Here is a 16,789-nt window from a genome sequence, read left to right as displayed (position 1 = left end):
AAACCACGATTATAGTTTTTAGTATTTTTTCAAATATAGCAGGGGGTGGTATGATCTATTTTATTGTCAAATGCTTCGAGGCATTCGATCTTCGATACTTCGCGTGATCGTCATTGAGTTTCCTTTTGCGCTTTTTTTTTATGAAAGCTGATTAAAGAAATGTCTGATGTTCAAACCCTTATTGAGATGGGATTTCCAAAGAACAGAGCGTTAGTTGACGTCGAAAGCATATTAAACACAAAACATGAGTTTATAAGAAATATCAAATTTTTATTACTAGGGAGAAGGCTTTGGCCATTACAAAATATAGGGGAGTGCAAATCGCTATGGATTGGTACGTTCGAAATTAATTTGTCTACTGCGCTTACCTTTGATGTTTTATTCCGAGTTTTGTTCAATCATAATAACTTGCTTGACGTTTCTTCACAGTTATAGGAACAGTAAAAATCTGCTAAGTGCTTACTGCTCAATTTTTAGGCTATTTGAACATGCTTCAGATCCTGACATTGATGAGCCGGTCAAAATAGATCCTGGTCATATCCTTGGTGCAGAGTTGAGCATACCTGGTGAGATTATTATTATATTTGTTTAGTTGGTGATCTGGAGTGTTGATTGTTTGTCATAGAAACAGGTAGAGCGGCGGACTAGTATCCCGAAGGTGCGAGTTCAAATCTCGTCCAAGTCACATGTTTTTCATGTGCATATTAAAACCGTGTTAGGATTTATATATTGGAGTGTTGATAGTAAGGAAGATGTGTATTTACATTAATGCAATTCAAATTTCAACAGTTCATGGTACTCTATAAATACATTTTTTGAAGGCAAAGCTTGAGAGCCATGCCCTTTTTTACAAAACTTTTTGTTATGAAATATTCAAATTGTATCATCACAGGTGAAAATATTGATGAAAGTGATGGAATAAATGTTGTTGGTATAATGCAAGAAACAGACGGACAAGCAGAGGCACAAATGCAAGTAAGTCAAAGATTTCTAAGTCAGAATTGTCAAGAGGGATTGTGTTCAATGAGCAAAGCTCTTTTGACTTAATTTAGATGCATGCATCCAGAACAGGTCATCAAAATTTTGCTGGGTCTACCGAAGAAGTGAAGCCATTGACCGAAGAGGAGAAAAAAGCTCAGTTGGAGAAGTAAGATATATTCATTATGAAGACAAATAATAATTTTCTCTTTGTTTAGTTGTAAAATTACTAAGGAACTTTTCACAACAATGGCAGTTTTAATTTAAATGGTATTTTAAATATTGCAATTTCTTATAACGAGAGCTGTTGTATTTTTACTTTTATTAAGCTAAATCTGCCAATACTGATGTCAAACCTTATAAATTTTAAAAGCATGAAACCCCAAAAAAGTAGGTACGCAGTGCGTACATGTGGTTAGCCTCCCAAATAAACACATCACATCAAAATGAAAAGCAAACAGAACGATTTCTTTTGCATGAAAATAGCTTGAGTTTTTGCTGTGAAATATTGGTTTTTAACCTTAGAATAGGTGACTTTTAAAAGCTTTAAGCAGAAAAGGAATGCTTTATGCCCCTTGACTGTTCCATTAAAAAAGCGTTTTTGAAGATATGATGAAAATTTCAGTTATTTATATCGAACTTCAACTCTTTCCATACAAAGGCTGCAGTCGAAGATTATTGAACGGCGTCAAGAAAGAGCAGAGAAGGAGAAACAGGTATGGCTATGATGCAGAGGCATTATAGGTTGTTTGTTATTCTTCAGGCAGACACGTTTTGAGGTGCAGAGTGGGGACATTTATGTCTAACTGAATTATGCCAGAATGCTTTTCTTTTCTCGTGGTTAGCCCGCCTTTACGTAGTCAGTGCGATATTTATAGCAGTGTTTTTGGCTAAATTTATTTCGGAGTGTGTTAAAAGCCATCACGAAGACGTGCGAAATACAAATGAAAAATGTTTTGGCAACCAAAACGTGTTTTTCTCGTGCTTGTAACTGTATTCTTTCTTAAGGAAAAACTTGAGCGTGAGAAAATGCGACGAAAAAGCGGAAAAGAAATGACGGAACATAAGCAAAAGTTAGTTGATTTTGTTCTGGACAAAACTGCAAACTGCAGAATACAATCAAAGAGTTGTTTTTTTATGCGACACTTATGTATTTGTTTTAAGTATTTACATTAATATTTCATTCGCCCTTCCACTTGTGACATTTTTAATTCACCAAATTAGTTTAGAAACTTCGCTCATGTCGGCGTGTCAAGAAGATTTGCTTGACCCCCAAAACAGTCAAACATTAACCTTCGAGCAAACCATCTATAATTTCATACATAATCGAGTCTTTATTACTAATGAAAACGTCTGTCTGTCTTTCGTAAAGGTTTGAACTTCAAGAAGCACAAAAGATTGCCGAGCAAAAACGTCGCGAGAAACTGGAAGAGAAAAGACTGAGGTGAAGCTGCAATTACACATTGAGAGAAAAGTTCTCTTGAAATGTTGTAACTTGAAATACACATGAGGGCTTTTGATTCGATTTGTCTTAATTCTGTTTCACATGTTAAAGCAAAATAAGTACGTGAATCTGTTAAGTAATACTAAACATTTACATTTTTGTTTTTCAGGCAAAAGTTAAAGGAGCAAATCGCTCGAGATCGGGCTGAAAAAGCATCGCAGGCAAGTTGCTATCTCTACAATGCTTTCTAATATTTACTATGAAAATAACAGGACTGTGTGCCGTATCGTTAGCTGGGAATAGTTATTCTTCGGTCTATTATATTAACCAGTATGAATGACAACTATTTTTTCAATAATTTCATCAGTCATCGTCATCTATTAAACCTGCAAGTCAGGTGGTTTCACCAGCTGCAGGTGTAACATCCCATGGAGTCACGCAGTCACCGTCGAAAGAATATTCAAACTGCAGAATACAGGTATGAAACTGACCTTGATAAACAATACTATGTGACCATAGTAAAGAAGATGTAGGGACATGTTTCACTTTTTACTTTGGTTATCAACTGGTTAAAATGTAACAGTAACATTCTCGTCGTTTCTGCGCGCGCCTCTTTCTTTTATGTAACCAATAACTGCCGATAATTTTTTGTATTTAAATCAGTTAGTTAACTAAATCGGATACACAGTTGACTGCTACCTTGCTTCTTGACGATCTTCAACAGCGATTGATTCAACAATATCGATTAACATTGTACAGTATTCAACTACGACACTCAACGAATCCTTGAACAACACTGAACAACATGAAATAACATTGAACAACACTTGCAACATGCTCAACACTCGGCGGCACTGTTTTTAAACTTGCAACGTATTGTCCTTGCTAAGTATAACGTCTGGGGATTGGATTGTCAATTTGGTACTGTACCCACAAGTATACCATTATGTACAAGTCAATATCATCAAATCCAATTTTATCACTAAATGTTTTTTTTAGTTTCGCCTGTTGACTGGATCTACAATATCTGGGACTTTTCAACCCACTGATACGATATCTACAGTTGTATCATACGTTAAAGAAAACAGAACTGATGGCTCTGAGCCGTTCGCTTTATGTACAACATTTCCGAGGAAAAAATTCAGCGATCTTGACATGGAAAAATCCGTTAAGGAATGTGGTTTAGTTCCCTCAGCCGTTTTAGTTCTCACGAAACCTTGATGTGAACAGCATCGCTTGTGTGCGAGTTCAAATCGAAGCTTGTCTACAAAATATATTTTTTTTACAAGAAGGAAAACCATTTGTTATAAATGTCAAAAATTCCGTTTGCAACCATACGAGAGAATTGTTTTCCTATATAGTTATTCGTTCAGTCTTCTTGTTCCTACTCCCCAGTTTACTCCTCGGTCTTACATTCTGCTTTATATAGTTGCAAAATTTAGATAAGGGGAGAGCGTTTAAGCTCATTCGACCAAATGTGTTAAAAAAAACCTTGCAAAGATGGTCAGTGGTCACATTTCTGATTTTGGTCACACTGCATTGTGATGGTCACGAGTGATTGTGGTATAGAATATTTTGTACATTTTTACCAACATGAAATGTTTACCAACGGGTGTGTGCCATTTATGTTTCCTCAAAGAAAACTTTATTGGAGTTCGATGTTAGTGCAGAACTGTTCTAAACTACGAGAGAAGTCACCAAATGTACTTTAATTTTTAGTGTTCAACTATCCCATGATACAGCTATACCGGGTAATTTTCCTATGTACGAGTTATGACTTTGTGTATTTGATATTTGAGAAACACTTCAAACCAGAGCAAGTGTATTTGTAGATCGTCACAATTTGTGAGGTTTTTTTTTATATGTGTCATCAGTGTTTAATACAAGTTATGCCGGACAGGGTAAGTGGAAATTTCAAAATTATTTTCCCAAACTGTGCCTATTTTTGTAACTGCAAATGTGTTCAGTGCTCTTGTTTTTCATTCCAAAGTTTCATAATTGATGAATCTCTGAAGTATTTTTTTCATTGAATTTACGAACTGAACATCTAGGGTTCAACATGCCTGGATGGAGGATCATATTTCTTCAATTATCGTCAATGTGTCAGTTGCTACAAGAAAGCAAATATTCTCATCACGAATAGGAGACAGGACGAAGATGAGGACGGAATGGAAATCATTGAATATCAACGTACGTATTATTGTTTTGTTTTACTGCATCTCGTTGATGAAATACATGTGTTGTTTACCATCTAAGAGAAGATACCTTACTGAAATAAAAAATGGACTCTGTTTTCAATAATATATAATTCCTGAAGAAGAGAGTAGATTTTTGTGTATAAAAGCTCAAGTTTCAGCATCATGTCTATCCTGGCAAAGACTTTAGGCAGCATATTACAACTTCAGTTTATACATCAGATCACTTGTGATAAAAGCATTAAACTGGTGTATTGAAGGACTAAAGTTTGACATCAGATTACTCCAGATGAAGACGCTTGACTGGATTATATAAGGACTTAAATGTCAGCTCATTCTGATCAAGTCATTGGAGTGGCATGTTTGTAAATGATGATCGTCCAGGTTATTAAAGTCCTGAGAAGGACTGTTTTTGTTGTTGTTGACTGATGTTTCGACAACCTTAGCGGTAGTCATCTTCAGAGTCAAAATGAAGATGACTATAGCTAAGGTTGTCGAAACGTCAGTCAACAACAACAAAAACAGTCCTTCTCAGGACTTTATTAACCTGGACGATCATCATTTGCAAACATGTAACGATACTCCCAGGTTCAAACCATTTACTTCATTGGAGTGGGTTATATAATCTTTTCTTATCTTGAAACCTTGCCATGCAGATGTTTGTGAGAAGTGTGGGCACATAATTGCAAGTCATGAATACACTTTTCAAGTTAATGGAAATTATCAAGTAAGTCATTTAACTAAACTTTGATTGAATTTTTATTTTCTTTACTGGTTACTAAATGATTATGGCTACAAATATTGATGAATGTTGATTTTACTTTCAGGAATATGAAATGAACTGTAAACTTTGTGGTTTTGGTCAAGACAGAGTTTGTGTGTTTCCTCATGATCCTGAAAAATCTCGTAGTATATTTTGAAACCATAGGAAGTTGAGTACCATAAACTTTGCTTCACTGAAAATGTAAATATCGTTGCCCCAAGCCAGTTCAGCATAAATATATGTATGTTCAACAAAAACTTTGTCGTAAATACTTCCTTCAATGGCATAAGAATAACAGAAAATATTGTATTTTAATATTGCATAGACATAATATTGCAATGCACTTATGCTTCTAGATCTTAGAGAAAAAAGATAATTAAAAATGCAGGAAATTCCATAATTTAAGCCTAACCAAGAGTTAGAAATATTTTTCACATAACATATTCATTTTGGAATTAAAAGTACTTGAAGATGAAGACAACAGTATTTGTGAGAGAGAAATGCATTTTTGTTGAGTACGTATATGAGTTAAACGATGTTTTAAACTAATATCGTGTGGAAACATGATCACTTAATCTTCTATTGAAAATTAACATTGTTTATATTTTTGACTACCTGACTGTGACCTGCTTTATGCAAATTTTGAAATTTAAATAAAGTACTTACGTTACTTTCAGGTTGGTTAATTTGTGTTTTTACGAAAAATCTACAAACTGTTTGAGTTTCTCGTCTTTTTCAATATTCGTTGCAGCAACCCTGAGTGCTCGTTTTCTCTTCAAATGAATACCTTCCCACTAACAAATAAGCCATCACGTTTTCAGGACTGTCTCCTTCGTAATTTTGTTAATTGTACAACGAAACAAACGGAACTTCTTAAGGAGATTAATCATGGAAAGGAAATTTTCAATGGCTCCGGTCTTGTTCTAAATAAAATAATTTATAACAAGTACGTCAAAGTTTCCTAGTTAAAGAACTGTACAAATATTGTATATGTTTTGTGTGAACCTTGCAACTCGAATAGTTTTTTGTCTTTTTGTCCAACTTGTAAAGCTTGAATGAATAAGATGGCGAGGGCGAGTCAATATAGCTATACATTTACATTTTTATTTTTTCGTGTTAAAGATTTTAATTTCTTTTCTTGTAGACATTGGAGCAGCATATTGGTAATCGAAGTTCTTGCTTTAATAGGCCTGTTTCTCTGTTTTTGTGGATTTCGACTCTTGAAGGTTTGTTCTCTCTGCGACTATGCAATTTTTGCCCTCCTATTCTTACGTTTTAGGAGTAATGTGCAGAGAATTTGTTGCCCAAGGTTTTTTTTGTCCATTTGTAGACTGTTCTTTTTCTCGCTGGATTTGTCATCGCATCTCTCTTTACATATACCGTAACTCCATTAATATTTAAGACTAAAGTTTGTTGTGGAGTGGATAGCAACAGAACGGGTAAAAAATGTCTTTTCTTTGTCTTTCGGTATCATCGATTCTTTTAATGGCTTAATAAACTTCATGAATTTTTAGTTCATTTGGGTGTAAGTGTCTTGCTGGGTCTTATCTTTGGTATTTTAAGTTTGAAGCTTTATCGCCTTGGCGTTTTTGCCATCGGACAATGTCTCGGTCTGGTTAGTCAGTATTCAACTTCTCTTATTATAACAGACCAAGAAAATAGGATTTGAACTTACCTTCATTTCATTTTGAATTGATCGAACCTTGTTTTGTGTTATTTAGAGATCGATGTTTGAACGCTTTTTAGGCTAGCAGTTATAGCAATTGTATTCCCTTCAGTATCTTCAACTCATTTCCTGACCTCGTTAACTCCATATAATCTCCATAATAAAACTCACCTGAGCAGTTAAAAAAATCACAACTCTTATTCATTTGAATTGAATTTCCAGATCGTTGCGTTATCTGTACTCTGCACGCCAATTCATGTCTATTTTGACAGGTACGCAACTTATAAAAGAAAGTAAATTCATTTTTCCTTATACAGCCTACAGGAGGCTATTTGTTTGTCCACTGGTAAGGATATTCTTATCCATTCCCTTTCCTACAAGATTTCATTTACATTAACAAATTACTGCATGGCCGCTTTCCTTGCTTCACAACTTGATCAACTACATAAAAGTTGTTTGCGGTGTACTTTAAAATCACACGGTATATCGCGGGTATTACTGTAATCACGTGTTAAGTACGTGAATATTTATTGACTTTTGGTTCATTGATGTAAAATTTACAAATTAATACATTTTTTCTAAGATACCTCCTTTACTAAGGAACCTCCTTTAACGTAAACTTGCTTTTCAGCTTTTGTAATTGTTATTCTTAATTCTTTGGCACTTAAAAAACTGGAAAACATATTTTTAACTTGTCTTTCTGTGATTTTAAATATTTCAGTGATGTGACCTACTCCTTGTTTATGGGGACATTGTGTTTCATTTTCGGATCTCTCTCCTGCAAATATGAGAAACCCATCGTCGTCTTGGCGACAGCCAGTGGAGGATCGCTCTGCTTTTTGTATGGTAAGAATGACACGAGATCTCTCATGCTTTCTTAGGTGATTGAATGTTTACAGAGATTTAGTGACATTTTACTTCATGGTTTGATTGAAGCATCTGTTAAATCCTTCGGCATTTACATTTTGGGAGTAATAATGAAGAGAATTTTACACAAGAATTCATAATTTCATAGAGCAAGATTCCCCATGACTACTTGATGGTAGACAAAGACTCCCCATACTACTTGATGGTAGACACAGACTCCCCATGACTACTTGATGGTAGACACAGACTCTCCATGAGTACTTGATGGTAGACACAGACTCTCCATGACTACTTGATGGTAGACACAGGCTCTCCATGACTACTTGATGGTAGACACAGGCTCTCCATGACTACTTGATGGTAGACACAGACTCTCCATGACTACTTGATAGTAGACACAGGCTCTCCATGACTACTTGATGGTAGACACAGACTCTCCATGACTACTTGATGGTAGACACAGACTCTCCATGACTACTTGATGGTAGACACAGACTCTCCATGACTACTTGATGGTAGACACAGACTCCCCATGACTACTTGATGGTAGACACAGGCTCTCCATGACTACTTGATGGTAGGACCAGATTCCCCTGTGTGTACTTGATGGCAGAACATGACCCTCCGTGACCACTTGGTGATTTATGTTTCTTTGAATTCGCAATGCTTTACACGACACCATATTCTGTTTTAGGTATGGATCATTTTGCCAAAACTAGTTTCTCTGTGAGCGTGGAAAGATTATTGTACAGAGTAGAAGACATTGTAATAGATGGTGTTCATTCGGAGTATTCTAACTGGAAATATCATGTGAAAGGGCTTTCTCATTACGATATTTTACACTTCGATAACAAAGGTAGCGTTATATAACTTTTCTGTACTCTGTCAACTGACCATTTTTACTGCTACATGATATAAAAAAGTACCCTTTTTCTAGTCACCCAGAGTGTCAGGTTAAGTTATGACTTAGTCGAATTTATCTAGACGGAATAAATCATAATTGCCAGCACTGTTCTTTTATAGCTATTCCTATCTTCGTAGTATGGTTAGTGATGACGGTGTTGGGAACCGGAACTCAATACAAATGTTTTCATCCGAATGATAACGAAGATAACGACAAATTGTCATTGCCATTAAATTGCTGTCGTTCGATATGATTTGGCATAAACTACCCGAGAAACGTACCTAAAAATGTTGGCAAAATCTTCTGCATTTAGCATGAATATCGTTACTTTAGATGATCGATTAAGAACAGCTCTAACCAGCACCTTAACGCGCTAGATGCTTATTATATTATTCGTTTCATCATAACTTTCACAACTGAATTCATAAAAATATTGTGCGTTTATCAATGGTTGAGTTTTCGTACATGCGTAAGTGTTTGTCTTATAATATGGTGTATTATTTACTTCATAATTCTATACCTGTGTTTCCCCTCCATTGACTTAAGCATCGTATGTTTATTGAATAAGCACTTTGGTTCTTTATGGATCATAACGATGCTCTATATCTGTTGATGTTTTTTATATGCCTTGAAGTCTTTGAATAATGCTTGACGAAAAGTATTGAAAATTCATTCATACATTAATGTACAATATAATTTCAAAGCGTACACATTTTGTCCTACACGATATATTGACATTACATTATAAGGCCAGGATTCACTTGATACTTTCACAATAGACAAACCTGTCATCAAAACTGAAACTTTGAAGCATTGAATATGACAAAAATTTCCACTTTGGAAAACAGGATGCAAAAATATTTTTAAAATTGTATCCAGTGAATGCTTGCCTAGCAGTTTTATGCCTTACATAAAGACAATACTATATCCTAATATAAATTATTTTATTCTATAAATTGTTATTAACGTTAAAACGAATGGCTCGCAACACCTAGCACGAAAAAACCCCTGCTCATTTAAATATTAACACCGACCATACTATTGTTGCAGGAGAAATGTTGATGACGTAATTAATGATGACGTCACCGCAGTGCCAACAGCGGGGACAATAGACAAAGATGATTTCTGCCTGTCTTCGGAAGAAGTAACGTGTGAGTGTATAAAATAGAATTTACGAATTTATGTTCGTTTTTGTGCAATTTGGTGCCAATTTCCTTCCGATGTATATCGTACAACATGTTGGTTTCTGGTTTGTCCGAAAAACATTTCACTGCGCGTTGTTGAATTGCGGGTTCACGTATGAAAATCCTTGAAAGTCATCTTGATTGATGGTATCGAGAACGCCTTTGTCCGTCGGCGTTAGTCGTGGAGCCTCGCGCGTAAACTCGAGCTCGAAATTGACAGGATCCAAATGCGTTTTCTATTGGATAAAAAATATATTAAAACCGATGCAAGGCATCAATAAAATAACGTGTCTTACAAGCTACAGAAAAAATTTACCAAGATGGCGGTGTTTTTAAGTAAACCTGTAGTTATATTTATATATGCGTAAACAATGATCTACACACTTGTCCAAAATAGCGCTAATAATAGACGTATGAAAACTAACTCACCCCAGTCTTTGGTTTAAAAGGCGGGCGAATAGCTTTTTCTTCTAATTTTTTCCAATCAATTTCCTGGAAAAATACGTGTTCTCGAATGGCCTTTTCGCCTGTTGATGTGCAACCAAGTCTTTTGCTTGGATCCTTCGTCATGAACTGTTAACAAAGTTTTAGTGTTAAATTTAAAAGTTGAAATGTTCGAGTTCCAAAAAATAGATTATTGTGGCAGCGATTCTCAAGAATAATGTTAAGCATACTGTCAAAAATATCGCTTAGTTAAATTTAGGATTCTTACCCCTTTGAGTATGAGTATTGCCTCGCGCGAAAGCCATACAGGAAATAGCACATCTTCATGTAAAATACAATAAAACAATTCGTCCTCGTTATCAGCTTCAAATGGCGGCTGACCAGCCATCATTTCGTACATCAGAACACCAAGAGCCCACCAATCAACTGAGAAACAGTATGGTCTTTCTTGCAAGATCTACAAACACAATACCCAAAATGTTTGCGTTGAGCATATAGATGAATGTTGAATACTAAGTGATTTTGACGGCATGAAAATATCTCTCTTTGACTCAGTTTTTACGAAGAACGTGATCATCTTCTAACTTTGCCGTTGCATAACTCGTAGTGAAGATAATATCTATCACCACGTTAATTTCTTAACTTTACCTCGGGTGCAATATAATCAGGAGTACCACAAAATGTATTAGTCGTAGAGGTAGACGTCATATCGATTTTACACATCCCAAAATCAGCAAGTTTAATATGCCCTTCGCCGTCTAGTAGTACATTGTCCAACTTTAAATCACTGATAAAAAAAACAATATTACATCTATCATTGCTAAATCCCAACATGATGTGCAAAATACAAATATGATTGGGTTTTTACGATGATTGTGATGTTAACTGACCGGTATATTATTCCTTTTCTATGAAGGTATTGCAACGCAGAAACACATTCGGCAGCATAAAACCTACAATAGTAAATTAGAAAAAGGTGTGAATAATTATGGTTGTCCCAAAAGTGTTGGTTGGTTGGCAAGTTTAACGTCATGGTAAATATATTAGTGCTGTGCAAACTCCGGTTTAACTTTTTCAGATCCGGCTCCAGCCTTTTGTAAATTCTCATTCCCGGCTCCATCTATTTTATAACTCGAATATCTAGTTGTGGCTGGTTGATTTTGCAAGTCACTGTTTAACAGTCTGAGTAAAATTTTTATATGCGAAGTTAAATTTCCGCACTCCGACTTTCAATCATAAATTAGTTGACTGACGTTTCGACAACCTTAGCGGTAGTCATCTTCAGAATCATTACTCCTCATTTGATTCTGAAAATCATAAATTAGCTTGTGTGAACGCAATCTAGCGTCATGTTGTGTCATGCATAAAACGTTTTATTTTCACGGAAGTTCTTCACTGTTAGCCGTTGGTTATCGTTGCTTGAAACATAATGTTTTGATCAGTTACATTTACCAAAATCTGACAGTATTTTGCAGCACAAACAACTGCTGCCGCCGAATTTTTGCCGGAGATGAACAAACTCCGGCAACGGCAGGCAAAAATCGCCGGAGCTTCAGCCTAACTCCGGTGCACAACACCATGTTATGTTAAGTACCTCGCTCGAGACTCATCAAACTTTCTCGCTTTCTGAATTTGAAACATCAAATCGCCACCGTTGATGTATTCCATGACAAAAAATAATCGATCCTGAAAAAAATTCAACCATTGTTAGTGATATTTTTGAGTATAATTGACGAAAAAGAAAACCTCTGGTTCTTCTTCGATAAGATCTAGCTTGCCTCCCACTAATAATTGTTGGTATTCTTTTCAAACTTATTGAATGATCGTATTATTAATTTAAAACATATTGAACTCTGTTAAAATAGAGCTTTTCTTCAGAAATGTAAGGTTTATACTTCCCCACGATTAACATATGCATACGCCCTACGGTAGTAGTTAGATTCTTTCAATACAATGAGTCACATGATCTTACCACCACCAAATTGGGCGTCCACGAAGTTATATGAACAGTAGTATAGCCAGCCCGCAATTTGGTCGTGCTATGTTAATATTTTGGCGTTTTTACTCACGTTAAAAACAATATACTTCTAGGAAATTAATAATGCAAATAAACTAAAATTTAAAGACCACGACCAAACTAGCGCGGGTTGGCTACACCATGAAATATGGAAAATTTCTAGATAGCTTTAAGGTATTAGAAGTTTCATAAATGAATATGGTTCGGTTGCAGACTTACCGGTGTTTGAAAACATGAATGTAACGAGGTGAGAAACGGATGAGATGACGCCAACGCTAACACTGTTTTCTCGATCATTGTACATTCTGCGTCATCATCCTCCATGATCACTTGTTTTTTAAGCACTTTAATAGCGTACAGCTCTGTCGTTCCCTTGCGTTCTGCAAGCATTACCTACGTAAACAAAGAAATATTGGGCTGTTAATCAACCATTAACTTTCACTGGATTGGCAAATTTCATTACTACCTAAACAGACATGACGGTCAGATTCTGACCACAGAATTAGGAAATTACAAAAACGTCACTAGAGTAGGAACCTTTTACGTTGACGGTCGCACATCCGCCGTCATTTAGTGTTTGTCAATTGTTTCCTACCACTTAACTTACGTTACGTCATTTCCTTTAAATATTTTCAAAGAACCATTACACAAAAATGACGTCATTTCATTAGAAGTAGGAAACTAGTGAGGATGAGAAGATGTTCATATGAAATGATGATGATGAGAAGATGCTCTGTTCACATCACGCATCCACCCTGACACATATTGCCTTTCTTATGACATACTTTATGTAACAGTTTACGAATTGGCTCTTCCTTTAGTGTGTTATTAGTCTGTCGCTACACATACCTATCTCCACAAATGGAAACAGGCAACATTACCTTTCCATATGTTCCTTTTCCCAAAACTTTTAGCAAATCAAAATCTCTCAGTGAGTAATGACTATTGCCATTCATTATTCGCATAACTGGTTGCTTTTTGCTGGTACCAACATTGTTGTGGAGTGGTGCACTTGTGGGATAATCATTGATACTGTTTGGACTCTGTGGTGAGGTGAGGTTAACATCATTTGATTCTGATTGGGTTAGTAGAGATGTCGTAGATGATATGCTTGACTGAAGGCAACAGAAAAATCAATTATAGAAATGTTAATGTAATCTATACCCAAAGAAATGCTAATGTAACATACACCAATAGAAATGGTGCTGTTTCGTAAACCTTAGAAATGGTAATGTTTTGTAAACCTTAGAAATGCTAATTTGTTGTAGTAACTGTGTTTTACATTTCAATTTAAGTAGATAAATTTATGAGATAAAAATTGACAAATGAAATACATTTTAATTTTATAAGTGACAACAAGTTTCAATGATAGGATGACATACTTTCCTTGGTTTGTTTTTCATATTCAGTTCATTGTGACCAATAAGTGCCAATCTCTGAGCAAATTCTTTAGTGTTCACCCCACAGTTGTTTCCAACATTTTTTTGACATCGCTTGTGCACATTCATAAAACAAACTTGAGAAAAAATACATTTGTGTAAAATAAAGAGTAATGAACACCCACAAATCAAACCATACAGAAGGGATAAAGAATTTGAAATGTCCTTATTATGTAAGCTCCAACAGTTGCTTGAACAGTAGCGCCAACAACCCCAATACTTCCCATATTAAGGCTATATACATATATAACTTAAAAAAGTCAGTAATATAAAACAATGCTTAATATTTGTAAGTGACATTTTGTAGCTGTTTTCAACCCCAAATTAAAATCTTGCTGACACCACTGGTTGCTATAATACAAACATTTTCAATCCAGCAATTTTACATACCTTCACATTGAACTCCTTGCCTGTACAACCCAAAGAGCATAGAACCGCAATGATTACAAAATGTTGGTCTTTTGTACGTGTGGACTTTGAATCTGTGTGGAACATTGATAGTAAACCCTGAACCTTCACCCTACATATAGGTAAGTCATCCTTAATGCAAACTAAAAAACAACATCTTTACTTCTTCTTCCTCCTTACCTTATCTGATGTTTCATCTTTATGTCCTGGACATGAAGTAACAACATATTGGTGACATCTTTTGTGAACGACTTTAGTGCATACTAGTGAATCAAATGACATTTTTAAACTTTCAATTGACAGTTTCTTTTTCGCTTTTGTCTTTAAAAAAACGTTGCAATGTCTTGTGTATAATACCTTGGCACTGATATCCTTGTTTACCAATAACTCCCCTGTAATAAATGAAAGACACATTAAAAATTATCATATAATAGTTATTTGAGGTATCTTCGGTTCGACAAGATATTGCGCTTTTGACATTCCCATTGTTATCGCTAACACAATAAGATAGAGCTAGGAAAAAGAAAATTCTTGTTATTTAAATAAAAAAAACAATCTTCAAATGCCATTTTGAAGTATCATGAACATTTTTGTAGTTCAAATATCTAAACCCAAACAACGCATTAGGAAATGTTAACATGGAATAATTTTTTCACACTGTACATTATGAAGGAACACAACACACACATAAAAATATTCCGGAGTACTTCACGTGTGCAATGTAGCGTGCTGCCATTATATTTCTTGACTCTACGTGCAAAAAGAACGAAACTTAATCAAAGCAGTGAATTATCACAGACTAAAATAAACTTTATGTTCATTTTGACTCAATCAAAAAGATGAATTTCGTCTCGAATTTCCCAAAACAATGCTGTTGACAGACCTTGCAGGCTCAGCAATATCAGAAAGTTTACAAAAATCTTATCATGTCACAAACAAAATATAACAGTATTGAGTATTGTCTGGCATGTTTATGAAATTTTTGAAAAATTTCATAAACCAGTAGTTCTATCGTACGATAAAATAAGGAACTTTGACAATGTTTCAATTGTGCACGTCATTCACTATTTTCCAATTAATAACGACATTTTGAAACGATCGAATTGCTCCGTATGCAAAAGCCAATTTTAGTTTTTTAACGTAAATCAAACACGACAAGTCTGCCCTACTCTTCAATCTTGACGCATTGTTTACAAAATTTATATGTCTTAGACAATTGCAGCTCTCGAGACAATTTGAAAGAGAAAAGCATAGGAGCTTCGTGCAATATTCATGGTTGTTATTGTAATATTATAAACAAGGTGTGCAAATTGTGCTGAAACTTCTAATGATCATTTTGTTATTGTGGTAAGTTGGAACAATGTGATATCGGTGACATCTCCTACTTATTCATATACTCACCAAATAAAGTCTTTGCAATGAGCGCAAAATGTTGGCTGATATAAAAATGTGGCCATGAACTTGTGTCCTCTGACCTGGTGTATTCTGCGTCTCATTGCACCGCGTCTTCCTCGTGCTTTAAGCGCTCCTTCCTTCATTTTGAATTTTGGCCTTTTGTCTAAATAGTGTAGACGAAAACAAAACTTCACAAATGGCCAGGGGTTCTGCCTTACTATCATAATACACAGATGGGGCCAAAGACGTCGTGGTCTCAGAAAGTCACAACTCAAATTGTATCGTTTAAAGGTAGATTTTAGTGCGATATTCTTCTCCAAAAATACACGCTGTAGAAAAAGAAACATCGGCATTTATAATCAAATCTTGCAATTTCATAACAATTATGTGAAATACCTCTGTCATTCGATTCTTTTAGTTCGACTTTAACTCGAACTTTACCTGACGGCTCCAGCTTTATCTAACCAAAAATAAACATTTGTGTGAAATTAAAGCCCAATCTCCTCCTTTTAGGAGAAAGAAATAATCGACGAACCCAGAAACTATCGCTTGAAGCTTCCTTTACTAATGTTTCCAATGAAATCGTTACATTTGCAATAAATGGATCTGGAGGTAAAATGGCTTTGTGAAAAACCGTCAAACCCAATATCTCTCCGTAATCAATGAACTTTTCAAAATGCTCATCCCATCGTGGCGTTGATGATTTGCCTTTGGCTTGTGTTTGTGCCAGGTATATTTCATCCACATAGATCGAGACGTAAGGGTCGATGTTTGTCAATTTTACACCATGATGAAGCAAGCTTGTCGGTTTCAGATCGGTCGCCTCGCATATATCCAACTTCAGCGTACCACAAAACCCGACCATCACTTTTCAAAAGTCACTACATTAAAACTTTTTTACAGAAGAAAGAATCAAAACAAACGTATATTTTTGTATCCTCAGAACTCGAGTTAGGTGTTGATTTCCTAGTCACGACAAGTTGTTGAGCTTCCTGCCTCGATTGAACCAGCATGCATTGCGGTAAACAATGGGATCATGAGTGGGATGGGGGGCTTGGGTTAATGGTTTAGGCACCGAGATTTGA

General features: G+C 35.5%; 4 protein-coding genes and 1 long non-coding RNA gene across 6 annotated transcripts; 3 read left to right on the top strand and 2 right to left on the bottom strand.

Moving 5' to 3' along the window:
• Positions 1–78: 78 nt before the first annotated feature.
• Positions 79–3,719, top strand: LOC124441047 (UBX domain-containing protein 1-like). The gene is made up of 11 exons (XM_046991479.1): positions 79–209; positions 281–334; positions 478–566; positions 893–975; positions 1,053–1,147; positions 1,640–1,694; positions 1,987–2,051; positions 2,351–2,422; positions 2,592–2,643; positions 2,790–2,900; positions 3,422–3,719. Exons 1-11 carry the CDS (start codon positions 160–162, stop codon positions 3,641–3,643), a joined length of 948 nt encoding a protein of 315 aa, XP_046847435.1. The 5' UTR covers positions 79–159; the 3' UTR covers positions 3,644–3,719.
• A 494-nt stretch (positions 3,720–4,213) lies between these two features.
• LOC124441051 (protein Churchill-like) lies at positions 4,214–5,637 on the top strand. Its single transcript, XM_046991482.1, has 4 exons — positions 4,214–4,323; positions 4,474–4,612; positions 5,274–5,344; positions 5,445–5,637. The coding sequence occupies exons 1-4, from the start codon at positions 4,285–4,287 to the stop codon at positions 5,535–5,537; spliced, it is 342 nt and encodes a 113-aa protein (XP_046847438.1). The 5' UTR covers positions 4,214–4,284; the 3' UTR covers positions 5,538–5,637.
• On the bottom strand, positions 5,359–7,478 carry LOC124441052. The gene is made up of 2 exons (XR_006946857.1): positions 7,056–7,478; positions 5,359–6,303 (listed from the first exon to the last, which is right to left on the bottom strand). It is a non-coding gene; the product is annotated as an uncharacterized LOC124441052 (long non-coding RNA).
• Positions 6,160–10,684, top strand: LOC124441049 (transmembrane protein 198-like). 2 transcript variants are annotated; one of them, XR_006946855.1, is made up of 9 exons: positions 6,160–6,326; positions 6,525–6,606; positions 6,711–6,819; positions 6,895–6,995; positions 7,269–7,318; positions 7,768–7,892; positions 8,608–8,769; positions 8,937–9,286; positions 9,868–10,684. XR_006946855.1 is itself a non-coding variant. In XM_046991480.1 (8 exons), the coding sequence occupies exons 1-8, from the start codon at positions 6,160–6,162 to the stop codon at positions 9,068–9,070; spliced, it is 930 nt and encodes a 309-aa protein (XP_046847436.1). In that variant the 3' UTR covers positions 9,071–9,290. The 2 variants fall into 2 exon arrangements, 1 of the variants encoding a protein (XP_046847436.1); XM_046991480.1 differs by lacking the exon at positions 9,868–10,684 and having other exon boundaries at positions 8,937–9,290.
• On the bottom strand, positions 9,494–16,695 carry LOC124441045 (calcium-independent protein kinase C-like). The gene is made up of 15 exons (XM_046991477.1): positions 16,240–16,695; positions 16,101–16,164; positions 15,711–15,867; positions 14,667–14,701; positions 14,490–14,572; positions 14,292–14,421; positions 13,845–13,978; positions 13,344–13,577; positions 12,682–12,855; positions 12,040–12,131; positions 11,336–11,398; positions 11,094–11,232; positions 10,714–10,902; positions 10,431–10,574; positions 9,494–10,237 (listed from the first exon to the last, which is right to left on the bottom strand). Exons 1-15 carry the CDS (start codon positions 16,567–16,569, stop codon positions 10,085–10,087), a joined length of 2,121 nt encoding a protein of 706 aa, XP_046847433.1. The 5' UTR covers positions 16,570–16,695; the 3' UTR covers positions 9,494–10,084.
• Between the last annotated feature and the right edge of the window lie 94 nt (positions 16,696–16,789).

The sequence above is a fragment of the Xenia sp. Carnegie-2017 genome, unplaced genomic scaffold (genome assembly GCF_021976095.1).
Source record: "Xenia sp. Carnegie-2017 unplaced genomic scaffold, XeniaSp_v1 HiC_scaffold_20, whole genome shotgun sequence".
In the NCBI taxonomy this organism is placed as follows: Eukaryota; Metazoa; Cnidaria; class Anthozoa; order Malacalcyonacea; family Xeniidae; genus Xenia; species Xenia sp. Carnegie-2017.
This window is presented reverse-complemented; position numbering and strand designations above follow the sequence as displayed.

Bases quoted from the DNA above. Each gene is read 5' to 3' on its own strand.
- LOC124441047 (XM_046991479.1), top strand. From the start codon at position 160: ATGTCTGATGTTCAAACCCTTATTGAGATGGGATTTCCAAAGAACAGA. The intron at 210-280 runs GTTAGTTGACGT...TTTTATTACTAG, and splicing joins GGATTTCCAAAGAACAGAGC to GGAGAAGGCTTTGGCCATTA. The intron at 976-1,052 runs GTAAGTCAAAGA...GACTTAATTTAG, and splicing joins AAGCAGAGGCACAAATGCAA to ATGCATGCATCCAGAACAGG.
- LOC124441051 (XM_046991482.1), top strand. From the start codon at position 4,285: ATGTGTCATCAGTGTTTAATACAAGTTATGCCGGACAGG. The intron at 4,324-4,473 runs GTAAGTGGAAAT...CTGAACATCTAG, and splicing joins TACAAGTTATGCCGGACAGG to GGTTCAACATGCCTGGATGG. The intron at 4,613-5,273 runs GTACGTATTATT...CTTGCCATGCAG, and splicing joins GGAAATCATTGAATATCAAC to ATGTTTGTGAGAAGTGTGGG.
- LOC124441049 (XM_046991480.1), top strand. From the start codon at position 6,160: ATGAATACCTTCCCACTAACAAATAAGCCATCACGTTTTCAGGACTGT. The intron at 6,327-6,524 runs GTACGTCAAAGT...CTTTTCTTGTAG, and splicing joins AATAAAATAATTTATAACAA to ACATTGGAGCAGCATATTGG. The intron at 6,820-6,894 runs GTAAAAAATGTC...ATGAATTTTTAG, and splicing joins AGTGGATAGCAACAGAACGG to TTCATTTGGGTGTAAGTGTC.
- LOC124441045 (XM_046991477.1), bottom strand. From the start codon at position 16,569: ATGGTCGGGTTTTGTGGTACGCTGAAGTTGGATATATGCGAGGCGACC. The intron at 15,868-16,100 runs GTATTTCACATA...TACACTATTTAG, and splicing joins AAAAGAATCGAATGACAGAG to ACAAAAGGCCAAAATTCAAA. The intron at 13,979-14,291 runs GTATGTAAAATT...TTTTTTCTCAAG, and splicing joins GCAAGGAGTTCAATGTGAAG to TTTGTTTTATGAATGTGCAC.